General features: G+C 31.6%; 1 protein-coding gene across 1 annotated transcript; it reads left to right on the top strand.

Annotated features, from left to right (window-relative positions):
• The first annotated feature begins 718 nt into the window (after positions 1-718).
• Positions 719-22,803, top strand: LOC132728678 (protein O-mannosyl-transferase TMTC4-like). Its single transcript, XM_060714355.1, has 17 exons — positions 719-1,140; positions 1,911-2,130; positions 3,957-4,044; positions 7,665-7,792; positions 8,734-8,862; positions 9,062-9,130; positions 9,811-9,814; positions 10,357-10,573; positions 11,190-11,367; positions 12,002-12,058; positions 12,684-12,755; positions 13,560-13,639; positions 14,200-14,307; positions 16,440-16,581; positions 17,253-17,367; positions 18,315-18,497; positions 19,022-22,803. The coding sequence occupies exons 1-17, from the start codon at positions 752-754 to the stop codon at positions 19,159-19,161; spliced, it is 2,319 nt and encodes a 772-aa protein (XP_060570338.1). The 5' UTR covers positions 719-751; the 3' UTR covers positions 19,162-22,803.
• The last annotated feature ends 218 nt before the right edge of the window (positions 22,804-23,021 follow it).

The following is a 23,021-nucleotide window of genomic DNA, read 5'->3' as shown; positions in this document are numbered from 1 at the left end:
TGATAATTTGATTGAATTCAGGAATGTTTTCTAATTAATTAATCTTTTGTGACTTTAAATTAGGTATTGAGTCTGTTGATTAAAAAGTAAGCCAATATGCAGTTAGATAGAGCATTTTAGGATTTAGTGTTCAATGTTGCATTATAATTAATAATGCTGAGTTTTGCAGAGTATCTTTAGCACTAAGTGATATAATCTTCATATTTTATGAAAATATAAGAAACAACCATACTTTTATGACACTTCATTTAGATTATTCATATATAATATGTACTCATTGACACCTTATAGGGGCATCCATGGCTGAGCGGTTAAGTTGTTGACTTCAAACCACTAGCTCCTCAATACTGTAGGTTGAAATCCTGTCAGAGACTACATATTGTTTCTTGTGAAGATGCTATCATGCTAGCTTACAGAATGTTGATAATTCTACTTGGGTGCCTGTTTGTGTCTGAAGTAATGCATGGAGGGACACTTTAAGGTCTCCCTCCACCAGTAAAGCTAGAAAATTGCCTTATTACTTACAAAGTGTGGGTGCAATGTAAAACCTAAAATTTAATAAATAAATAAATAAAAAATAATTATGTATAAAATAATCCCAAATTTTGGCTGATACGTACATGGAGTTGATACATACATGGAGTGATATCCATTTCCATTAGCAACAATTACCCACTGTTGTAGATTACTTAATTTTGCACATAGATGCATGTAATAATATTATATATATTTTTGTATATTTTCAGAATGAATGTTCTACAAGAAAAGTCAGCATCGCCATAAGAATGGCTACAAAAACGGTTACTACATGAACGGAACCACTGCAAACGGGGCCTCTCTTGGGCCGGAATATTCCGAGCCAGAAGCCCCCATCCGTCCAAACCCCGAAAAATACCTTCCCATACCAAGATTAAAATTTGGAACTGCTGCCGGTCTAGTATTTCTAATCTCCGTCGTTTGTTTTGCCGTCAGCTATGATGGAGACATGGTATTTGATGATAGTGAAGCCATTGTGGGCAATAAAGACTTGCTACCAGAAACTCCTATATCAAATATATTTTATAACGACTTCTGGGGAAAGAAGTTGGACTCAAAAACAAGTCACAAGTCATACAGACCACTGACTGTCCTTACTTATAGGTGAGTATTAAAGGGAGATAATTTGATGATTTCATCAAAAAAATTAGTACTGTACAAGAATGTAAAATTGGGGCACAGTTACTAATATAGTACCGCATAGGATTTATATTTATACGTGCAATTCATTTAAGGAGAAAGTTATTACTTTAATAAAACATTTTTCTTTGGAAAACTAACTGATTTATTTGAATATATATATTTTCAAAAAGTTTTCTGTTTCCTTTCATAAAGAGAATAATTATGACCTTTGTAAAACTAGGTTATCGGTACAAATTGTTAGAAATGTACTTTTCTTAAATGTCCCGTCCAAAAAGAATTCTAGTATTAAAGGATACAACTGTTTGTAAATGTAAGAAAAACACTCTTGTGACTTGTTGTTTATTTTTGGTACCCATTACACAAGTATTTTTCATTTGGAGAAAGCATTTGCATTTTAACTGATATATCACCCTTTGTGAACTTTCATGGTAATGTATTACACAACATTTAGGATAATGAAGCATACTGTCCTTATGACAGCTCAAGTACTTTTCTCTCTGTTTCTTTCAAAAATCTTGTCTTAGAGAAATTTAAAAAGAAAAAATTCTTACCTGACCTACCTTTGTTCTTTTGGTTGGAGACCTGAGTAACAGTAATATTTTTGTGTTTTCTTTAATAGGCTTTCTTGCCTGTAATGACTTAATTATATTTTGTAAATTAATCAAGATAAAACATACTAGCTATAAAGTTCCTATATCCTACCATTAAAATGCCCATGTTTTCTGTTACAGACTAAGTTATTACATTGGCGGAGGACTAAAGCCGATCTATTTCCACATTCCAAACATCATACTACATGGGATAGTTTCTGTGTTACTTCTCCGCACCTTCTCCATTTTATTCGGGGGTTACACTGTTGATGTTGACTCAGGGAAGACACAATTTATGGCAGCAAAGTCTGCTATACTCTGTGCACTCTTGTTTGCTGTACATCCTGTACATACAGAAAGTGTAAGTAGAAAATTTACATAAAGCGTAAGTAGAAAATCTACAGAAAGTGTAAGTAAGAAATTTAAAGAAATACAGACCGCGAAAATTGAAAATTACAGAAAGTGTAAGTGAAAAATAAAAATTACAGGAAATGTGGAAGAATGAAAAATAAGAAAGTGTGAGTAAAAGAATAAAATTTAGAGTACAAAATTTAAGAGAAGAATGAAATTTAAAGTACATGAAAGTAGAAGAATACAATTTACAAAAAGTGTACATAGAAAAATTAAATATATTGTCAGTTTAATTAGGAGAATTTCATTAACCTACCTTGTTGTATCGGTACTTTTTCATAAATGTAAACCATACCAATACAACTGTTGAGGTCATGTGGCAACCTTTTTTTGGTTTTAATGGAAGGCCTAAAGTACCCTTTCATGCATAGTTTCTGGTGACATGTGCTTCCACCAGAGTTAACCACTTCACCTTTCATTAGCTTTCTTAAAACCTTTTCCCGTTGTGTTCCTGGTTGACCATTAATCAACATCAATAAGGACAAGTAACTCCAAGTCTTCAACTTAACACTTGGCAATTTAGGCCCCAACAATATAGAAAGTACTTTAAGATCATTTCAGATTCTTTTCTTGATCCTGCTGGAACCAAAAGGGATCAGCCTTTGCCACCAGAATAGAGCCTGGCCAGCCTGTACATCTGTGCAATTTGACCAAGCTCTATAAAATTGGCTGACTTTAACACAAATTTCATTCTGATATTCCCAAAATTGATAATGGACCTTTCCAAAAATAAAACCCAGAGACAATAATCCATTTAAGAAATTAAGCAGATTAAATGACTCTACTTAACAAACAGATGATAAATATACTTCTGAATACATATTTCAAAACTTTAAAGGAAATAAAAATTGTACAAAATACAAGGATAGGAATCAAATGTTTATGTTTGATTTATTATGTCTGGTTGTCAATATAAAATATCATCCTTGAAATGGCCTTTTCCTGGTCAGACATTCATTTGTGATATTTCTGTGTATTATTTTACTTTATGAGTGGATTTATTACAAATGCAAGCTGGTTATTCTTTTTAATGATGATTACAGCATTATTATAAGGTCTAAAGGAAATATAGTTCATCATAAATAATGGAATAATGGGGCTATCATACTCACCCTCATGGGTTTGTTGAAATACTAAGGTTGATAAGTGTGACTTCATTATTCCATAAACATTTGATTCCAGGACGGTGCTGGTCACTTTCGTTGTAATTAATCATGAAACCCTTTCTATGATCATTATTACTGTACCTCTGCTCTGGCATGAACAGAAGTTATAGTTACTTAAGAGGGTGAAAGCAACTTGTACTGGTAACTTGCTTGACAGACTGCCAAGGAACTGGCTGAACTGTGCTCTGGTAAATTCAATGTGGCCTACAATACTGCCATGAATTATAGCGAGAACTACCAACACCACCACCATGCCATAAACAACTGATAGTAATCACTACAAACTTTATAACACATTGATTTTTAGGCTCATAGTTGTAGATCTCTTTCCAAGTCTCATAATGTTGTCTTATTGCATGTTAAGTCCTTTTAAATTTAATAGGAGTTAATCCGAGTTTTTTCACTAAGGTGATGATAACTAGCATGGATTTGGAATAAATAATTTCCGTTTGTGCGCATTTCTGCATTACCCTCATGTTTATCATCGAACACTGGCAATGTTCAATATTGCTGACATTCAGAAAGCTTTTGTATTAAGATTTTACACAATTCACTTAAAGCCCATATCTCGTGCATGATTTTACCAGTATATATAATGTTATATTTGCAGGTGTCTGGTATAGTGGGAAGAGCTGATTTATTGTGTGCTATATTATTCATATCATCATTTCTGCTGTATGTTGAAGCATGTGCCACAGGTTTGTCAGCATTTTGTTTTTCTACTAAAAATCTCTGTATGATTTAGTGACAATAAAGACTTGCACATACTACCTCTATAGAGCCAGGTTTAGCATACATGTACATGATTAAGCCTGATCAGACTGTATACATGTACATGTATACTAGTAGTGGACTGTTTGATGAATTGCAACAGGGATTTTGGATTCTTTCATGTGAGGAAGCTATCCATCTAGCTTACAGAATGTTGGTGGTTCTACTTAGGTGTCTGTTTGTGTTTGAAATAATGCACAGATCTTCCTCCACCAGTAAAGCTGGAATAGTCACCTATACTGTGTTGATGTGATGTAAAACCCAACAAAAAAAATAGGGTGATTTAAACCCTTCCTGTTCTATAAATTACAGATGTAATAGTATAAATGGATTTGTCCATGTTTCATTTTTGATGATACTTTTCATCATTTTCAGGGAATATTTCAAAATAAGATTTGACTCAGCTGGGAACAGTGCTGATCTTAGTCTGCATTGGTTGCTTGGTTAGAATCTGTTGCTACCAGCAGGCTAAGCAATTCAAATTTGAATATCAAATGTTTCCAAAATTAATGGATCTTTTCATATTCAAAGCATAATTATGGCAAATCATTTGCATAAACTTGGAAAGATTAAAAAAGTTTGATAATTTGTTAGCAAATAGAAAAGATGCAACAGTATTTTTTTAATTAAAACAAAAATAATTTCAATATCATTGTCTCAAGGTGTGATTGCAAGTTTAGGTGCTAGGTGTCGTGGACAGTAACTTGCACTTTCCAGTTCTTTCCATGAACAGGCTCAATCAAACTGAGTCTGCAACATTTTGTTGTTTTGGGAATTCTTTATTACTTCATTTTCAGATCTTATTTTTAAAAACTTAGTAAACTCATTTTCATTTCTTAAAAACTGTAATCACTTTATGACCAACCCTGTCTTTGAACACGTTTTTAGGCACTAGGGATTTTCTTTCATTGGAATATCATGAAAGGATGCATTATGACCTTGATTGTCTAAAATTATGTAGTTTTTTTTAAACCCAAGATAACCTTAAAACGCTTTGATAAAACTTTGTATTAGCAATATAAACTTTAAATATTAAAGATATCAAGAATTAATCAATAATCAAGTAAAGGCAATTAATAACAAAACAAAGAAACAAACAGTGTAACAGATTAAATGTAATGTTGAATAGACTGAGAATCCATGAGTCATAGTGAATGTAGACATGTTTTATTGACAATGTTTATATATGGCTTTATACAGTTTTACAGTCAGCTTATGCAATAAAATGAGGATTTAGCACCTTATATCTGCTAATTTTATCATGTGTGAAACTACTGTACATCATGCACGAAGAATAAAGATTGACTGCACACTTGGTAACCTTGAGGCTTTAACATGTGATTGTAGATTAACAACTTGATGATTGAGATAAATATCACTCTAAGCTGAAGTAATACATCTGTTTATGTGTCTGGGTAGTGGGACATAAAATATTTACCAGTTTCTAATTATAAGCCTCCTAAATTAGTGTAATGAGCTAGTCTAAAGCTTTGAATTAGAACTGTCCATTACAAGATTCAGGGATTTAGTTATGAAAAATATAAAATTGATAAGCCTCATGGGATTGCATGGGTTTAGCAGACTGTCCTAGCAGAATGAGACTGGTGTAGGTGTGTTAACCATGGAAGTAGTTAACAATATGAGTTCACTCTCCTAGAGCTTGTGTGTCTCTATTGATTTAATTAATTTAAAGGGGCTTCTGTGGCTTAGTAGTTAAGGGTGCAGACTTCAAATCACTTGCTTCTTACCACTGTGGGTTGGAATCCCATCAGGGTCTTTGGATCCTTTCATGTTAGGAAACTATGCAGCTGTATTATGGAAGGACAGTGGTTTCGTACATTAGCTCTTCATCTTCAAATGTGAAAGTCAATGTCCATAGCTTCTGCTTAGATACCTGCACTGTTAAAATGAAACAAACATTGAAGTATTGTCCATATTTAGAATGCAGCATGTGTAAACAATACAATATTGCAACATCTATATATTACAATCTGCAGCTTCATGGCAGTTTATTTAAATTTATTCAGATTTTAAAAAATCTACATCGTAAGTTATGCTTTTAATGTACACCTGCATTTTGAATAATGACCTCATAAAATATTGAATGATGTAAAGTATAGCTCATGTTTCGATGCAGATTTAAGATGTTTTGACGTAAAATTGCGTAATTGGTTTCAATTATCAATGATAATATTTTTAATGCATCAGATATTTAAAGATCCTGTATGTTTTGTGATTGATATTGTTATTGTGTGTATACCACACTTGCAAAAAATTATATATGCATATAATTATGCAAATAAAATAATTTTCAAACATCGAAGAATATGTAAAATGTGTACTGCAAATATTTGTGCACATCATATTTAATCAATAAATTACAGGCATTCATTTCTTATTGGAAAATTTGACTTAGAATTTATAGAAAATAAATTTCTAATTACCTCCCTTTATTTACATGAAATGTTAAATTGGGTAATATTTTTATAAATAATGCTTATTGGAACTTACAATATTGACAAATCTTAATTTGAGCATCATATTTATAAAATAAAACCATGAAATAATTGTGTTACAGGATCTTTAACTAAATGGTGTAATCATTTGAAGTAATAGATACAGTAATGACTTGTCAATACTACCAGTATAATATTAGTTAGAAAATTATATTGCAAACAAACATTTATATACAGCCATATAACCTTTATATCAAATAATGAAATTTATACTTCCTTTTTTTTAAGAGAAAAAAGAGAAAAAAGAAAAGAGATTTCTTCATAAATTGACAGCGGCTGTGTGTATTATTAGTTATAAAAAATTTTGACAATTTATATGGCCCTATATAGTGGCTTGGGTTATATTCTAAACAAATGTTTATATATTGCCATGAAACCTGTCAGAAATATTTATAATATATTATACAGCAAAGCAAGCATCTTTTTTAGAGAAAAAAGTGAGATTTCTTCATAAATTGACAGCAGCTGTGTATATAAAACTATATAAATGTAATGACATATATCCAGTGAAAAATGATGTTACAAACATGCAGTATTATAATATTACAAAGTATGATAATGTGTCAAAAAGACCAGTCTGCATGTTGTGGCGCAGTTTTATTGTACCCAATACTCATGCCATGGCTATTGAATTTACATATGTTGATTTGCAAATCTCTCATGTATGTAATAAACAGGTACTCAAGACCATTCAGTTTTGCAGAATAAGAATGGAAATGGTAAATGTATGTTTGAAACTTTCCATAACATTAGATACTTATCTAATTAGAAATCTTGCTTTTGATTTTGAAAATAAAAAATGGGAAAGTTATGGAAACGTTCATTCTGGTCTTATTGAAGTTTTCTGTTTTGAAGGAAAACAATGCAAAAATACAAAAAGAGTACAGGCTCAGTCAAACCAAATTTAGTTGTGATTAATGCTTCCGAGGGATCCTCCTCCTTCCAGATCTTAAAATGTGGTGTTGAAATCAGATGGAAAGTAATACTTTTATGCTTAAATGCTTTTAAAAGGCTTCATTTTTATTTTTCAGACTTACAGAAAAAAGATGATAGGTTGACGATGTTCCGTCCAACATGTTTTTCTATGCAGTATATGTTTTCTAGTATGACACTATGTGCCTTATCTGTGTTCTGTAAGGAACAAGGAATCACAGTTATTGTAAGTACTATAATCTAGAAGTAGGAAAAGCTCTTAAAGCTGCATGCCTCCAGATGAGCCAAAATATTTCAAAAAATTGAAATTGAGAAAAATGATTTAAGATTCAGGTGATAATTTACATGTTATTTGGGATTAATTTTACATAATTTAACACCATATGTCTACTGTGTTACTATCAAGTTAGGGCTTTTTTTTGTTATTGTGGTAATTTACTTTGGTTGCATGTGCTGCTTGTAATGATAATTATTTTTTTGTTCACTTTGTAATTTTTTACTTTTAAGTACATTTTTAATTTTTTTTATGAAAATTAGCATTAATCTAGAGGCATGCTGCTTTAGGGATTGAAAAGTCATGAGTTCAAGTTGTATCAACGACTCTGAAAGTTTCCTTAAGCAAGAAATTTACTATTCATTGTGCCGCTTCACCAGACTGTAAATGGGTATCTGAAAAGGCATTATGATTCAGTGGCTCAATGATTTAGGCTTACATAATAAGGCGAGTAGGAAGATCAGTAAATGGATTTTAGTAGCCAAGATATCAATGTCAAATTTTTTCAGCTTTTATTTTCTGTTGGAAAAACAATTCTGTTTCAAAAACAGTTTCAAACTAAGAATTTAAGTAATTCTTTCTAACGGAAAAGTGCATCATAATACTGTAAAGCAGTCTTCAAAACGGCTTCTAGAGAGCTATTTATAAAGTCAGTGACATTTATTTCCAAAAATAGATCGGGAAACAAATTGACTGATCCAAACTGATACCATTTTTGGAAAGTTTGCATTTTGCAGTATATTGACTTTTTCTCTTCCATTTGGAAGATTACGAAGTGTCCAAAGTATAATATTTAAGTTTACTTCCTAATTGTTGCATGTATATTTGTTTATTTCATGATACAATGTATTTTGTAATGGCTGTGACATCATGTAAATATTTATTTGTTACAGGGTATCTGTAGTGCCTATGACATTATTGTTGTTTGTGGAGTAGATCTTCTAGAGCTTGTTGGCCTTAGGAGAAAGTTTCAGCGACCTGTTGTTGCCAATGGTAACGGAAATGGTAACAGTAAATCAGAGGTACAAATTTTAATAACTACAGTCCTATACATACTTTATTATTCACATATTATCTTAATTTAAAAAAAAAAACCCTATTGTAAATGATATTATTCAATGACATTGAACTTATAACATATAAACCTTAATTTTCTTAACACATATTGAAGTGGGTGCCTTGTAAGTTGTAGCAAAACATTTTTAACTAATTTGATTTCAGGAGAGTTCAGTACCTGCCTGGGTATCATCATTAATCAGACGTCATGTGATTTTGTTTTTTTTGGGGTCAGTATTGTTTTCCGGGGGGAAAATTTGGGGACAACACCCCACTTTTTAAGTTTTGATAAACCTCATTTTATTGCCAATGGAACCATTATAAGGGGAATCTCTAAAATTTCTATAAAGTACAAATCATTATTTTCTTCAACTTTTAAAACATTTATCAATTAGCTAAAAGGAGACACTGAAAAATAACCCAAAATTTAAAAAAATTTATAATATTTTCCCCCCCCTTGTCAAAATGGTATCAAAATTTTTTTTTTTATTTAATCTTAATTATTTGGGGTCCTGCCCAAGTGGTTAAGTATTACTTCAAATACGCCCCCCCCCTTTGGGTTCGAATCCCAAAAGGACTTTTTATGGAAAATCCAGTCTGGGAAGCGTTGTTTTACTCAGGGGGCCGTTGTGCCCGAAATAATGCAGAGGGACTCAGGGCTTCCTCCCCCATAAACTGGCGACCTAGACCATATTGTAGGGGTTTCTTAAAACCCCAAAAACAAAAAATCTTTTTTTATGACAAAAAACAAAAAAATCAAATTTGAAAACTAAATTTAAAGCATTTTCACATTTTTTTTGTACAATGTAGCAAAAAATTATTTTAGCACCAAAAGTAAAATTTTATCAGTTTTAACATCATGATGAAATTTAAAAATTTTTTTTTTTATCTTAAAAAATTTTTTTATCTTTAAGCGATGTATATTGGATATCTCAAATGTCAAGGGGGGAAAATATGTATGCAAAAAAATCGTTTATTGGGTGCTGTTCATCCTTGCAAATTATCATTCATTTTCCCCTCTCTGTTTGGGTTAAAATTTTTAAATAAGCTAAACTTTCATCACAAGCTAAAAAATTGCTAAAATGACCTTTAACCTTTTGACTTCAAGCTTTTAAAACATATATTTATAGTCTAAAACTAAAAAATTTCCATTATTTGGCCGGAATTTCAATTGTCTATAATTAATAAAAGTAAAATTTGATTTCAATTTAAACGTAATAAAACAGTCTTTCATGACCCAAAAAAGATAAATTAAAAAATAAGGTCTCAAAAAGGTACTGATCGGAGAACTGTTTCTCCAAAAATGGTACAATTTTAAATTTAAACTCGCAAAAAGGGGCATGATTTTTTTTTATACTGTATTTTAAAAAGATACAGCGTTTAAAATATTTTAGTTTTGCACAAATTTTTTTAACTATTCCCGTCATTCACGCTGGAAATATATGTATTTATCGAAAAAGTCTTTTCTATTTTGGGGTTTAATTATAATTATTTGTATTCAATAAATGCCTGGCTGCTGGTAAATCCCTGGTGGTTGTGTTTTGACTGGTCAATGGGCTGCATCCCTGTAATTGAAAGTTTTGGAGATGCAAGAATTATAGCTTTGGTCACAGTCTGGGTTATTATTGGTACTCTGGTGTGGACATGTTTGAAGAAACCAATAACACAGGATCAAAGGTAGGACATAAATAATTCATATTTGCTCTTTAAATATTTTTCATAGTGTCATATTACTGACCTTTTGTATAAAAGTCAAGCTAAAACAGAAGCACAATGGTGATTAATCTATTGTGAACTGTAATGCATCTTAAAGATATAATGATAAAAATTTGTTTGTGCAGGGAATAAGCCTGAAAAAATCCCACATTTACTGAGTTCTATATATAACAGCTATTACTCTCTTAATGAAGCCCAAGTAGGGAATTTTCATACATTAATAAAACTCAATTTTCTTGTATGGAAAAAGACATGAAAACGTAAAAAAAAAAACAAGCTAAAAAGTAAAAAGCACAAGCTTTAATCGTATGTGTACCATAGAGGATCTATTATGACATAATCATACATGTTGCTGGTTGACTTTTAGCTCAACCATTGGAAGAATAGTGAAAGCTATTGTACTCACCCAGGTGTCTGCATCACAGTCTAGTTAAGTTTTGTGTTTGCAAGTATGTTGAATCTTAGATAAGTAATATAGAAGTGAGTTCAGAATCCAAAGTTTTGTGTTGTTGTTTTTAATTTTTCTATACATTTACAAACTTGAACTTATAAAATTATAGGTTAATTTTTCTTTCAGGACACTGACGATGGCACTAGCTCTGATTATAATCCCATTTTTACCGGCCAGTAACTTGTTTTTCCGTGTTGGTTTTGTGATAGCTGAAAGAATACTCTATTTATCCAGTATTGGTTTTTGTATACTTGTTGTTCTTGGTGTCCGCCACATCTGCGTTACCTTCCCAAAATACTCAAAGGTATTTACTTATCAAATATGATCACCTTAATGAACATAATATATATTTTACCACTTGCCTCACACTGCTGTTGGTTCGAATCCCGACAGGGACTTTGAATTTGTTCATGTGAGGAAGCTATCCAGCTAGCTTATGGAATGTCTGTGGTTCTACTCAGGTGCATGTTCATGGCTGAAATAATACATGAAAGTGCACCAGAGGTCTTCATCCACCACTAAAGCTGGAAGGTGGTCAAATGACCTATACTGTGTTGGTGTGAAGTAAAACCCAATAAAACAAACAAACATATATAATTTAAAGCTAATTGGGAACATGTTGTGTCTTCATTCGAATAATCCTATGAAGATGCAACTATGTTTGCAAGTGTCACACAATTTTATAATGGAGAGCATTGTCAATTACAAATTGTTTTGAATATGTTATTTACGGTGGTTAACATCATTTTGTGTTATTTCAAAAAACTGTTTTAATTACTGTATGAACAGTATGAACATAACATTCATCACATAAGGCTCTTTAGTTATCATTTCTTAGTGTTGTTAGAAATTATTCTTTGAATGAAAGGTTATCTTATTCTTTGAGATTGTTACAATAATTAGTATTTATTTAAATGCTTTATTTGAACAATTTTCAGTATATGCTGCTAGGAACAGTGTTTTTACTGTCCATTTTTACACTACGATGCATTCAGGTAATGACTTTCTTTCATGTTATACCTCAATATTTATTTAAGATTTTTTTTTGAGAAACTCAATCATGTTGACTCTTTCTATAGAAACGATATAAATCATTGAAATAAAAGATCCATTGTTTGTAGAATACTTGTTTTCGTTTTTAGTTCACAAGAGAATTGTAGTTTAAAAAAGAGATGTACTTTTCATTAATTGATATTATCTGATTTTATAAATACACTTCAATTCTTGCATATTTTATTCTAACACAATCTGCATTTTTATACATATTGAACATAGATGCACTGAAAGTGTGCGTAAATATGCAATAAAATCACTATTAACAATCAATATTTAGACATGTGATGTACCCATTAAAAATGCAATGTGCTGAAAATAAGTACGGAAAAAAATCAGGTGCATTTGAGCTTTATATCAGATATGGCAGCATTTATGCGTTGATGTTGTGTTAGAATCAAAATAATATCGCTTGATAAAATCACTGTTTGTTGTTTGCATGTGCATCATTGTTATTATTGAGGCTAAGCACTTGTGATAGCTACTTCAAATAGTGATTTTATTTAGCTATTAAATCACTGTTAGGGATATATTATTTCTTAATTGTGATATGTGTTGTTTTTCTAGAGAAGCAGTCAATGGCGAAGTGAGATGGAATTGTTTTCATCTGGTCCTCAAGTTTGTCCTGGGAATGCAAAGGTAAACCCCATTAGTGAATGATTCAGTTAAGAATAGTGCAGGAATGTTATTATTAAGAGTGTTAACTATGTTTTGATTCTAGTGACGTTATGCTCATCCAAGTGTCAATGGTGGGTGCACAGATAGTCAAAATACCTTTACATTTTGCCACAACTTTGTCCAATGCAAAAATAATCAATTATCCATGTGACCCACAGACTTTTCAGTAAATATTGTACGGACTAATTGACATTGATAATGTATAAATTGTTTCGTTTTGGTTACTTAACAAAATAATACTTTCAAATAAATTTTCAAAAGTTTTAATGAAAATTAGCATGAATTGGGAGGCGTATGCTGCTAACTACCATAGTTATTTCTTTACTAATGCATGTATATGCATATCATTGATTTTAAAATAAATATATCTTGTAACTTGTTCAATAGCTTGTTATATTGAGGTGTTTGTTGTTGTCTAAAATTACACAATGCTGAACTTAGATATCTGTTGTGCTTATCTAAATAAATTGGAATGTTTTATCCATTTGCACTTTCACTGCTGTTGGTTTGAATCCGTCAGAGCACTTTGGATTCTCAAGTGCAAAAACTATTCAGCTATCTAACAGAATATCAGTTTTCTACTCAGGTGCCCGCCCACACATGCCTGAAATCATGCACGGAAGGGCACCTGAGGCCTTCCCCCATCAATAAAGTCACCATATGGCCTCTTCTGTGTTGCTGCAAGGTAAAACCCAGCTACTAAAAAAGCAATGCTTTATAATATTTTTAATTAATTTATAATTTTATTATTTTTGTTATATGCAGGTACATTATAACATAGGTAAATTACATGCAGACCAGGGGAATATAGAATATGCTATAGAGAAATACAGGGAAGCTATAGAGTAAGTGACATCTTTTACAGTACTTAATATATCTTATACGCTTACCATGATTTTAATTTAAAACTATAGTACAATATTGATTCAACTACAGGCAGAGAAAGACTAAGAGAAATCACACATTACCACCTAATAGGTTGAGATAAATTATTCAAGTCTACTACTTTCGATCATAACAATGATCTTCATCTATATTGATTCAAATCAAAATTGTAAAGAGGTGATTTTGTACTGATACACATGTCTAGTAAATTTTTATGCACCAATAACTTAAAGTGGTTTTGGAAACATAGTTTTGCCCTTGGCCGTCTGGCATGCTGTCTTGCAGTATTTCTGTAGACAAAACAGTGGAATGTGGAGGCATTCATGTCCATATTATTGTTTAAACAAATATAGGAATTATATATATTCAATTATTAATATTCATGTCCTTTACAGTAAAAGATTTAATTAAAATATTTATTTCATCTACTGATATACTTTTATACAGGTAAGAATTCATACTACATGTATTGTACAGGTAAAAATTCAATCTTTTTTCAAGTGAAATAAAATCATTTCAGGTTGAATCCAGAGTATGACCAAGCGATGAATAATCTAGGAAATATTCTCAAAGATAAAAATGAACTGGAGGAAGCTGAAGAACTTCTATCTAAAGCTGTAGCTATCCGGTATGAGACAAGTATAAAAGCCTCCTAGCTAGAATTTTATATTTACCAAAAATCCAACTTCACTTGTTTTTAGCTTGACTATTCAAAGAAAAAGGAAAGTGATTGTTCACACTCAGGCGTTCATGTCACACTTTGGCTTTTTTGCTTTCAAGTTGGTTTCTCCAAAACTACTGAAGGGAATGGGTGGAAAATACACATACTTATTTCAGACCATAATAGAATGTCACTGTCCAAGGCCCATTATTAGTCCCCTACCGGTTTAACCGGAGGGGACTTTAGGTTTACCCTCCGTCCGTCTGTCCGTCTGTCTGTCTGTCCGTCTGTCTGTCTGTCTGTCAGTCCGTCAGTCCGTCCGTCCACAAAACTGGATCCCGCGATAACGCAAAAAGTACTGAAAATATTTTTATGAAACTTGATATATGGATAGATGGCAGTATGGAGATTATGCACGTCTTTTTTTTTTTCTTCCTATGTTAAAAATTCTGGTTGCTATGGCAACAAATAGTCTGAAAATATGGCAAATTTAACACATAAACTGGATCCAGTGATAACTCAAAAAGTACTGAAAATATTTTTATGAAACTTGAAATATGGGTAGATGGCAGTCTGGAAATTATGCACATCTTTTTCTTTTCTTCCTATGTTGAAAATTCTGGTTGCTATGGCAACAAATAGCCTGAATTTCAAGATTTCTGATTTAAATTTTTTAGCTTTTTCACTATATGTTCTTTATTTCTTAAGGTGTTTACTTCAAACTTTAAATATAAGTTTCTGGTCATCAACCACATCATATGTGACAAGGTTTATAACTCTAGCACAAAAAATATCAGTATTACCTCCCTTGAACTTAGATTTTTTAGGGGAAAAAATGTTGTCTTTTTTTAAATAACTTCTTTATTTCCTAATGTATCTACTTCAAACTTCATATATATGTTTCTTATTATCACTCGACATTTTTTAGAAGGTTAAATACTCTAGCAAGACTATTTCCAGAATTATGTCCCCCTTGAACTTAGATTTTTTTCGAGAAACTGGTATTTTCACTCCAACTTCTTCATTCCTTATAGGATTTACTTTAAAATCCCACATCGTAATAATATGACAAGGTTGTATAAACATAATTTCCTTACTAAGCATGGAAACTTAACACATTACTGTGATATAGACAAACTTATTTTATTATGTTTTGTGGTCGATATTTTCAAATACAGACTTCATCCTCAAATTCATTATAAATGGCAATACACAGGAGTGTATGACAATTAAAGAACTTTTTGAGGGACCGGTAGGGGACTACTCTATTGCCCGCAATACTATCAAATGCTTGTTTTAATATGGATTTTGACTGAACTATTGACGTTTTTGAACTTAGAAAATTCTTCATTATCAAGGTTCATTTGAAAGATAAACCATGCATTATTGTACCACAACATAGGAAACATTTATATCTATTTCCATTCTTTCATGCTAATTGAATTAGAACTGCTGGAAATATGTGAAACTTCAATGAACAGAGTTGTAATTTTAATGACATCATTTTGTATATTGACATTTAACTTGGACAATGTAAACATTTATTCTATTGTTCCATGATATATATCATGCAATGATTTGCTTAGAAGCTCAGGCTGATTAATAAGGGAATAATGTGAGGAATTATAGAATAAGCAGATCATTTTGCCTGGAGCTGATTAAATCACCTTAAAGTTCTTTTCCTGGAACCGACCAGTACTGGTGGTATATAAAGTCAGATGGCCGTGAATCCAGCAGGGGATGAATCCAATTTTGCTGGATTGAAGGAAAGGCATCCTAATTTTTGGGCTGCCTATATCTCATTAATGTGTAAATGTTATAAAGATGATATCTTAATAATCAATAATTTTAAAATACACTTCAGCCTCATTATAACGATCATGTTGGGGTCCAATGTCTCAACACCACGTTCTAAGGAGGCTCTAATTAGAACGCTCATTGCTAAATTACCGCATTACCCCACCCACCGCCTATATATATAACGCTGACGATTTTTACTTACTGTTCAATGAATATCAACATTATCTTTTTCAATATATTATTCACAAATACTGTATACATTTATATATAACATTTGCTGTGTTGCTATGATGTTACAGAGAAGAATTTGCAGCTGCATGGATGAACCTTGGTATTGTGAAAGCTTCAATGAAGAAATATGAGGAGGCAGAAAAATGTTACGGGACGGCAATTAAACATCGCAAAAAATATCCAGATTGTTTCTACAACCTTGGTAACCTGGTAAGATATAATGTAACAACTATGATATATCATGAAAATTTTTCTTTTACATTGTCTGTATAGTACCATCAAAAATGAATTGTTTGAAAAATATGCCTCTTTTTTATGTTAGTGCTATTACTACAGGTACTTTCTCTACCAAAAATGCTTGTACATCATATTTAGCTTGTCTGTTTGGAACAAAATATCAAGGTTTATGCTGTGGTATCAGCATCATTGTTGTGCAAAAACTTTAATATAGCCCAGATTAAAACATGTTAGAAATTATCAATATGAAGCTTGGAATACTTGCTTATTATGACAAAATACAGTTGTTAGACAAGGGGCATAATTCTAAATCAATATTTTTGTAGTTGTGCCCCTTTTTAACTTAGAATTTTTAACAGATGAGTGTTATCACACAATGGGGTGTTCTTGAATGTTTATTCACAATTATTACCAACAATATATAGAAGATTGAAGCAGACTGCTTCTTTTTAAAATAATGAATATTCAACTTGACAACTAAATCTTCTTGCTGAGGAAACCAGAAAAGAAAATTTAAAGTGACTATAATAGATTTAGATTGTCAACATATGCAGCATTTTGAAAATAAGCTTAATATATCAAACTATGTCAATGAAATGAAATTTTCCCATAAATTAGGTAGACTATTATAATGCTATTTTCAGTACCTGGAGGTAAAGCAGTATGATAGAGCTGTCGAGGCCTGGACTAACGCCACAAACCTCAAACCTACTCACTCGCAAGCTTGGATCAATATGGCTGTAGTCTATGATAATATAGGTAGGTTTGTTATCAACTCTTGTGAAGTTATTCAGCTATGAATAAGGACCATTAGTTGTGGAGTTATATCCAGTATAAAAATACACAATTAAGTAGGCATCAGCCTCTTCAGACTTCATGTATGTGCCCGCTGGTCTGTCTCTGTACTGATAAAAGAAAAAAACAGTTAATAGTTTTAACATTGTTATTGGGAGGAGGCATTTAAACTTGACCTCGTTGTTGTGTGTGTGTCCATTATCATGTGTCACATGTAGCTCTAAAAGTGCTTGAGCTAGAGTAAACAAAATTCACAGGATTGTTGATCAGCATGTGATGTTTTGAACCTGGGATTTTGCTTGTGGATTTATTCAATTTTGTCAGATCTGTTGCCCTTGATTTAGTAAAACTCTGCTACTTTTAATTTGTCTCATGCATAGCTCAAAAAGTATTTAACCTAGAGTCATGAAACTTTAAGTTTGCTTGTGGATTTATTCCATATATGTAGAGTTAATGCCCTTTACTAAATAAAAATTTGCAATTTTCAACATGTGTCTTGCCTAGCCGAAAAAGTATTACTTTTAATAGCTTGACTACTCCAAGAATAGGGAGAGCTATTGTACTCACTTAGGTGTTGGCGTCACTATATGGTTACGGTTTTGCATGCAGGTTGGTATCTTCTTAACAACTGAATGGAATTGGTTGAAATTGTATACACTTACTTAAGAGCATAAAAGGGAGGACACTGTACTAGGCCTATCACTCTAGCATGGATTTTAATAGAATTATGGCCCTTTTTGAACAGAGAAAATGTTACATTTTCCAGGCTCTTGTTTTACTATCAAGCACTGAGAATAGTCAAGTACGCTGTCCTATAGGCTATGTGTTCACTTATATTGAGGCTTGCTGCTTAAACCAACTAAAAATGATCTTTTTTATGTTTAGGTTTTATTTCTGTATTTTTTTTTCAGAAAAATTTGATGAGAGTATTGCAGTGAGCATGAAAGCCCTGAAATTTCTACCAGAGGAACCACAGCTGTATTTTAACCTAGGAAATGTTTATGGTAAACTGTCCAAGTTTGTCGAGAGTGAAAAGAATTTCCTGAAAGCCATCAAACTGTCTCCAAAAAATGCCAAGTTTATTGCTAATATGGGTAAGTTTGTGTAAATTGTGTTATTAGAATTAGTTCACTGTATTTTCAGAACAATATTAATACACTGTATGATAATTTTCCTTATTTTAGTGACTCTTTCTGGTTGACTTTCTTTCTTATCCTGCACATTACAATTAATGTCTAAGTAAATTGTTGTCTCTTGTACAAGTAATTGGTTTAAGTGACCACATGGCGGGATGGTTAACGCGTCATCTAATGATCGCTAGCTGCATGGCTTCAAATATTGTCAGGTGCAAGTTGTTTGTTCTAGGAACAGATTCGAAAGTGTGTCTATAAACTTATAGCTTCATTCTCAATCAAACGAAAATAAATTCTGTATAAACCAAGTAATTTGTTCAAAATCTTACCTTGCATGTCACATGATGAAACTTTTTCTTTCTGTATGCTGTGATGTGTTGATGTATTTCATTGGCTGGCTTTGTAACTTAAATTATACTTATATACCACTTTAGTTTTATATACTGCTTTTCCAAGTTATGTAACTATGATTTATGTATTTTCAGCTGTTTTATACCACAGATGGGAAAAGAATGACAAGGCAGAAGAACTGTATAGGAAAGCATTATCTGTTAATCCAAATGAACCAAATGTGAAGGAAAATCTAGCCATGTTGCTACGTAAAATGAACAAGAAAGCTTCATGAAGTGTCCAGACATTGGGAGAAACCATTTAGCTAAGATCAAATGCGACTCTTGCATAGAGACTTGCAACTATTTTTTCAGAGAGTCTTTTAAAACTGATTGAACGCATTCAGCTTAGATCAAATTTAATGCAGCTATTTTTTTTTCACAGAGACTTAAGCAAAAATTGAAAACTATTTTTATGTTTGTGTGTAATGATTTATCCTGTATTGAAATGTTGTACTAACTGTAAGCATGAATATATACCTTAACTTATGAATGTCAATTGTTAAGTCATATATGATGGTGAATTTTGGAAATGGTAGACTAAAAGATAGTACAATGTTTAACATACATGCAGAAATAGTATCTCAAAAGTTTTTATTTGAAATAAGAAAAAAGTCTAAACATTATCAAATACTGTATATGTTATCAACCTCTACAAGGTCACAGAATATTGCAATTTCAGCACCATTCCAGTGTTATACAGTTATTATGTGTTTAAATATCTGTACCTAGAAGCAAGATATTTATGACACAACCTGTACAAAAAGTCTTGCATGAAAAATGGTAATTTTACCCGATGACAATTCTCTGCTATGGTTAGCGGACCTTGTATTTCTTCCAGGGAAGAATTCATCATGATTTGAAGTGAAGGAGCATTGGCATTGCATGGTGACATTTTTTGTCTCCATGGCAGCAAACCACTTGCGCCAATCACTGCTGTGGGTTCAAATCCTGCCAGGGACTTTGGATTCTTTCATGTAGGTAAGCTATTCAGCTAGCTTACGGAAGATTGGTGGTTCTACTCAGGTGCCCGTCCATACCTGAAATACTGCATTAAGGAGCACCTTAGGTCTTCCTAAACCAGTAAAGCTGGAAAGTAGTCATATGACCTATACTGTGTTGGTGTGACAATAAATCTAACCACGAAAAATAATCATAGTAGCAACCTGATTACTACGCAGCATAATAATAGTGATACTTATACTTTCATTTTTGTCTTTATGCATATTTTTTGTTTGTTTTTAATTTAACACTTATTGTTTGATAGAGCATAATGATTTGTCTGTTGGTTGTGAAATTCAAACCTTTTCAGCCTTTGTGAATAAATTTGCTGCTGATCTGAACCCTTAACACATGTATGTATTCAATTGTGTGGGATAAAAGTGCATGTAGAATTCATTAAATTTGAGCTGGGTCATGACAAAACCAACATAATGTGTTTGCGACCAGCATGGATCCAGACCAGCCTGTGCATCCGTGCAGTCTGATCAGGATCCATGCTGTTCGCTTACAGACCCTATAACAAGTACAGAAACTGATAGCGAACAGCATGGATCATGATCAGACTGCGCGGATGCGCAGGCTGGTCTAGATATATGCTGGTCGCAAACCCATTATGTTGGTTTTGTCATGATGCGACTCAATTATAAGTATCTCTAATGTGCTAGGTACTTAGGAGAGTATCATTCAATGTTATTTTCTTTATATTTTTCACCAATTTGTATCATTTAAAGTTAATATTAACACTGTAGAGAAATTATTGTACTATTTACATACTCCTCATAGTTATTTTCATCTTATGTTGATACATGCACTTGAAAATATGTACATGCTCAGAAATCTGTACATGCTCAGAAATAGTGACTATAATATCTAAAAGTAATATATATATTATGTAGAAAATAATATTACATATATGTTTGTGAAATCTCATTTATGACATGATGTGGAAAGATTGCAATAAAGTATATATATGCTAATGTTAAACTGTTCCAAGGATTATAAAAATGATTAAAATTTGAAACTATCAAATGATTTTTCAAGGTAATTAAAAGAGCTAGTGTATCCTACTGTTTCTTAGATTGCTTCAAGTATTTCTAGATTTATTATCATTTTTAACTATTTTGACTTAAAACTGTCAAAATTTTTGTGCTTTATACACAAATTGTTAAAAAACTTCGTTCTTTTTGGAGGAAAACATTTGGTTTTTTGTAATGAATCAGTAATATTTTTCTTTCTCCTAAATATACTGTAACCAATCTTGAAACTGTATATTGTGATATTAATATGGGATTGTTTTTTCATGAGTTAGAATCCTAGAACTGTGTATTACAATTGAATGGAATTTCTAGTTTTTGCTAAAAATGTGTACATTTCTCCTAGTTTTCAACATTATTTATTTCTAGTTTTCTCCTGGTTTTTGTTTTTAGTAACATGCTTTGTAAGAGATGGTATTTGTTCCTAATCAAATTTTATATCGGCAATTAACACTTTTTTGTTTATGTATTTTGGAAGTTTTACATATCAATATAGACATTGTCTCATTGCTCATTATTTGCTCCACTATGCGAAGTATAGGGAGAGCTATTGTACTCACCCAGGACTTGGCATCACACTTTGGTTAAATTTTGTTTGTTACATTAAAGTTGGTATCTCAAAAACTACTGAAGGGAATGGGTTGAAACTTCAAACACTTATCTGATAGCATACTAGAATGTCACTCTCCAAGGCCCATAACACTAATATGAATTATGACCCCTTTTTGAACTTAGAATTTCTTAATTATCAAAGCTCTTGTTTTGCTACCCATCACTGAGAATAGTCGAGCACACTGCCCTATTGACAGCTTTTGTTTTATGTTTTGCATTTAGAAAACATGATGTATGTACTTATGTTTGAATATTTTTTATGTACACATATATTTTTGCTTGAAGATGTTAAGATTATTTTCATAGCTTTTTACCATATTTTGTTATTTGAGTAGATTTTAGAAGACAGACCTTATATTAGTATTTAGTGTTTGAATTGATTGTTTTACTTTTGTAAAATCTACTATTTTATTTTATAAATAAAATGTTCAGTTATGTTTCATGCCTAGACGTTTGTAGACTCAATAAAGTTAGTGTCACACAGAAATTTATGTCTTCTTTGAAAAATACATCATTTTAATGGCTATTTGACAGCCCTGAAAAAAATACTTCTGTAAAGAAGTGTTACTTTTGGTAAAAGTGTATTCCTACAGAAGTTTTAAATCAGCTAATTTCTGTCAATAAATAAATACTGATACTGTCAAAACCTTTATCAATATCATGTAAACAAAATATAACTTGGAGATGAATTTTCCTGCTGAGTCTACTTTTAAGTTATACTGTATAAGTGGTTGATTTTGCGCCATGGAAATATTTGCGATTTTTGCGAATTTAAATTATTCACAAATATTTGATTGTGCAAAAATTATTTCTTTTTAGGCAAACTTCCTTCTATCATTTGAAAATATTTTCATACAGAATCTTACATGAATAGAAGTTTGACTGTACAGGTACTGAGATTTATTTAGGTATCAAATAACTGAATAGAACAATTACAATAACTGCATATTCTGAACATGTACCTGCTTAAACAAAAACAGTATTTAATTCAAGAAATCATATTCTTGCAAACATTTTGCATGTAAAAAGTCCAATTTTAGACTTCTGCAAAATTTTTGTGACGCATAAATATCCACTTATACAGTAATCTGTCTACATGCTTTTGATAGGAATACCATGATGCTGAGGAGATATTTTTGTACTCAAATTTGTATAGAAGTTTTTTGATCTCAATGTTGTTAGATGTCATCATTGTAAGAACATTAATAAAATTACATATAAAAAATCTTATTAATATAATTAATAATAATATAATTGTGTTGTTTTTCATTATCATGTGAGTGTGAGCCTCATTCAAATTAATATTGTTGTCCTTATTTGATTTAAACATATTTATTTTAGATTGATTATGCATAAATATCCACTTATACAATATTTTGTTTACATGCTTTTAATAGAGATTTGCTGGATTTGTTCGTAAATACCATGATGCTGAGGAGATATTTTTG

The sequence above is a fragment of the Ruditapes philippinarum genome, unplaced genomic scaffold (assembly GCF_026571515.1).
Source record: "Ruditapes philippinarum isolate M1 unplaced genomic scaffold, ASM2657151v2 ctg10769_1_1_1_1, whole genome shotgun sequence".
In the NCBI taxonomy this organism is placed as follows: Eukaryota; Metazoa; Mollusca; class Bivalvia; order Venerida; family Veneridae; genus Ruditapes; species Ruditapes philippinarum.
This window is presented reverse-complemented; position numbering and strand designations above follow the sequence as displayed.

Bases quoted from the DNA above. Each gene is read 5' to 3' on its own strand.
- LOC132728678 (XM_060714355.1), top strand. From the start codon at position 752: ATGTTCTACAAGAAAAGTCAGCATCGCCATAAGAATGGCTACAAAAAC. The intron at 12,756-13,559 runs GTAAACCCCATT...TGTTATATGCAG, and splicing joins TTTGTCCTGGGAATGCAAAG to GTACATTATAACATAGGTAA. The intron at 13,640-14,199 runs GTAAGTGACATC...AAATCATTTCAG, and splicing joins AAATACAGGGAAGCTATAGA to GTTGAATCCAGAGTATGACC.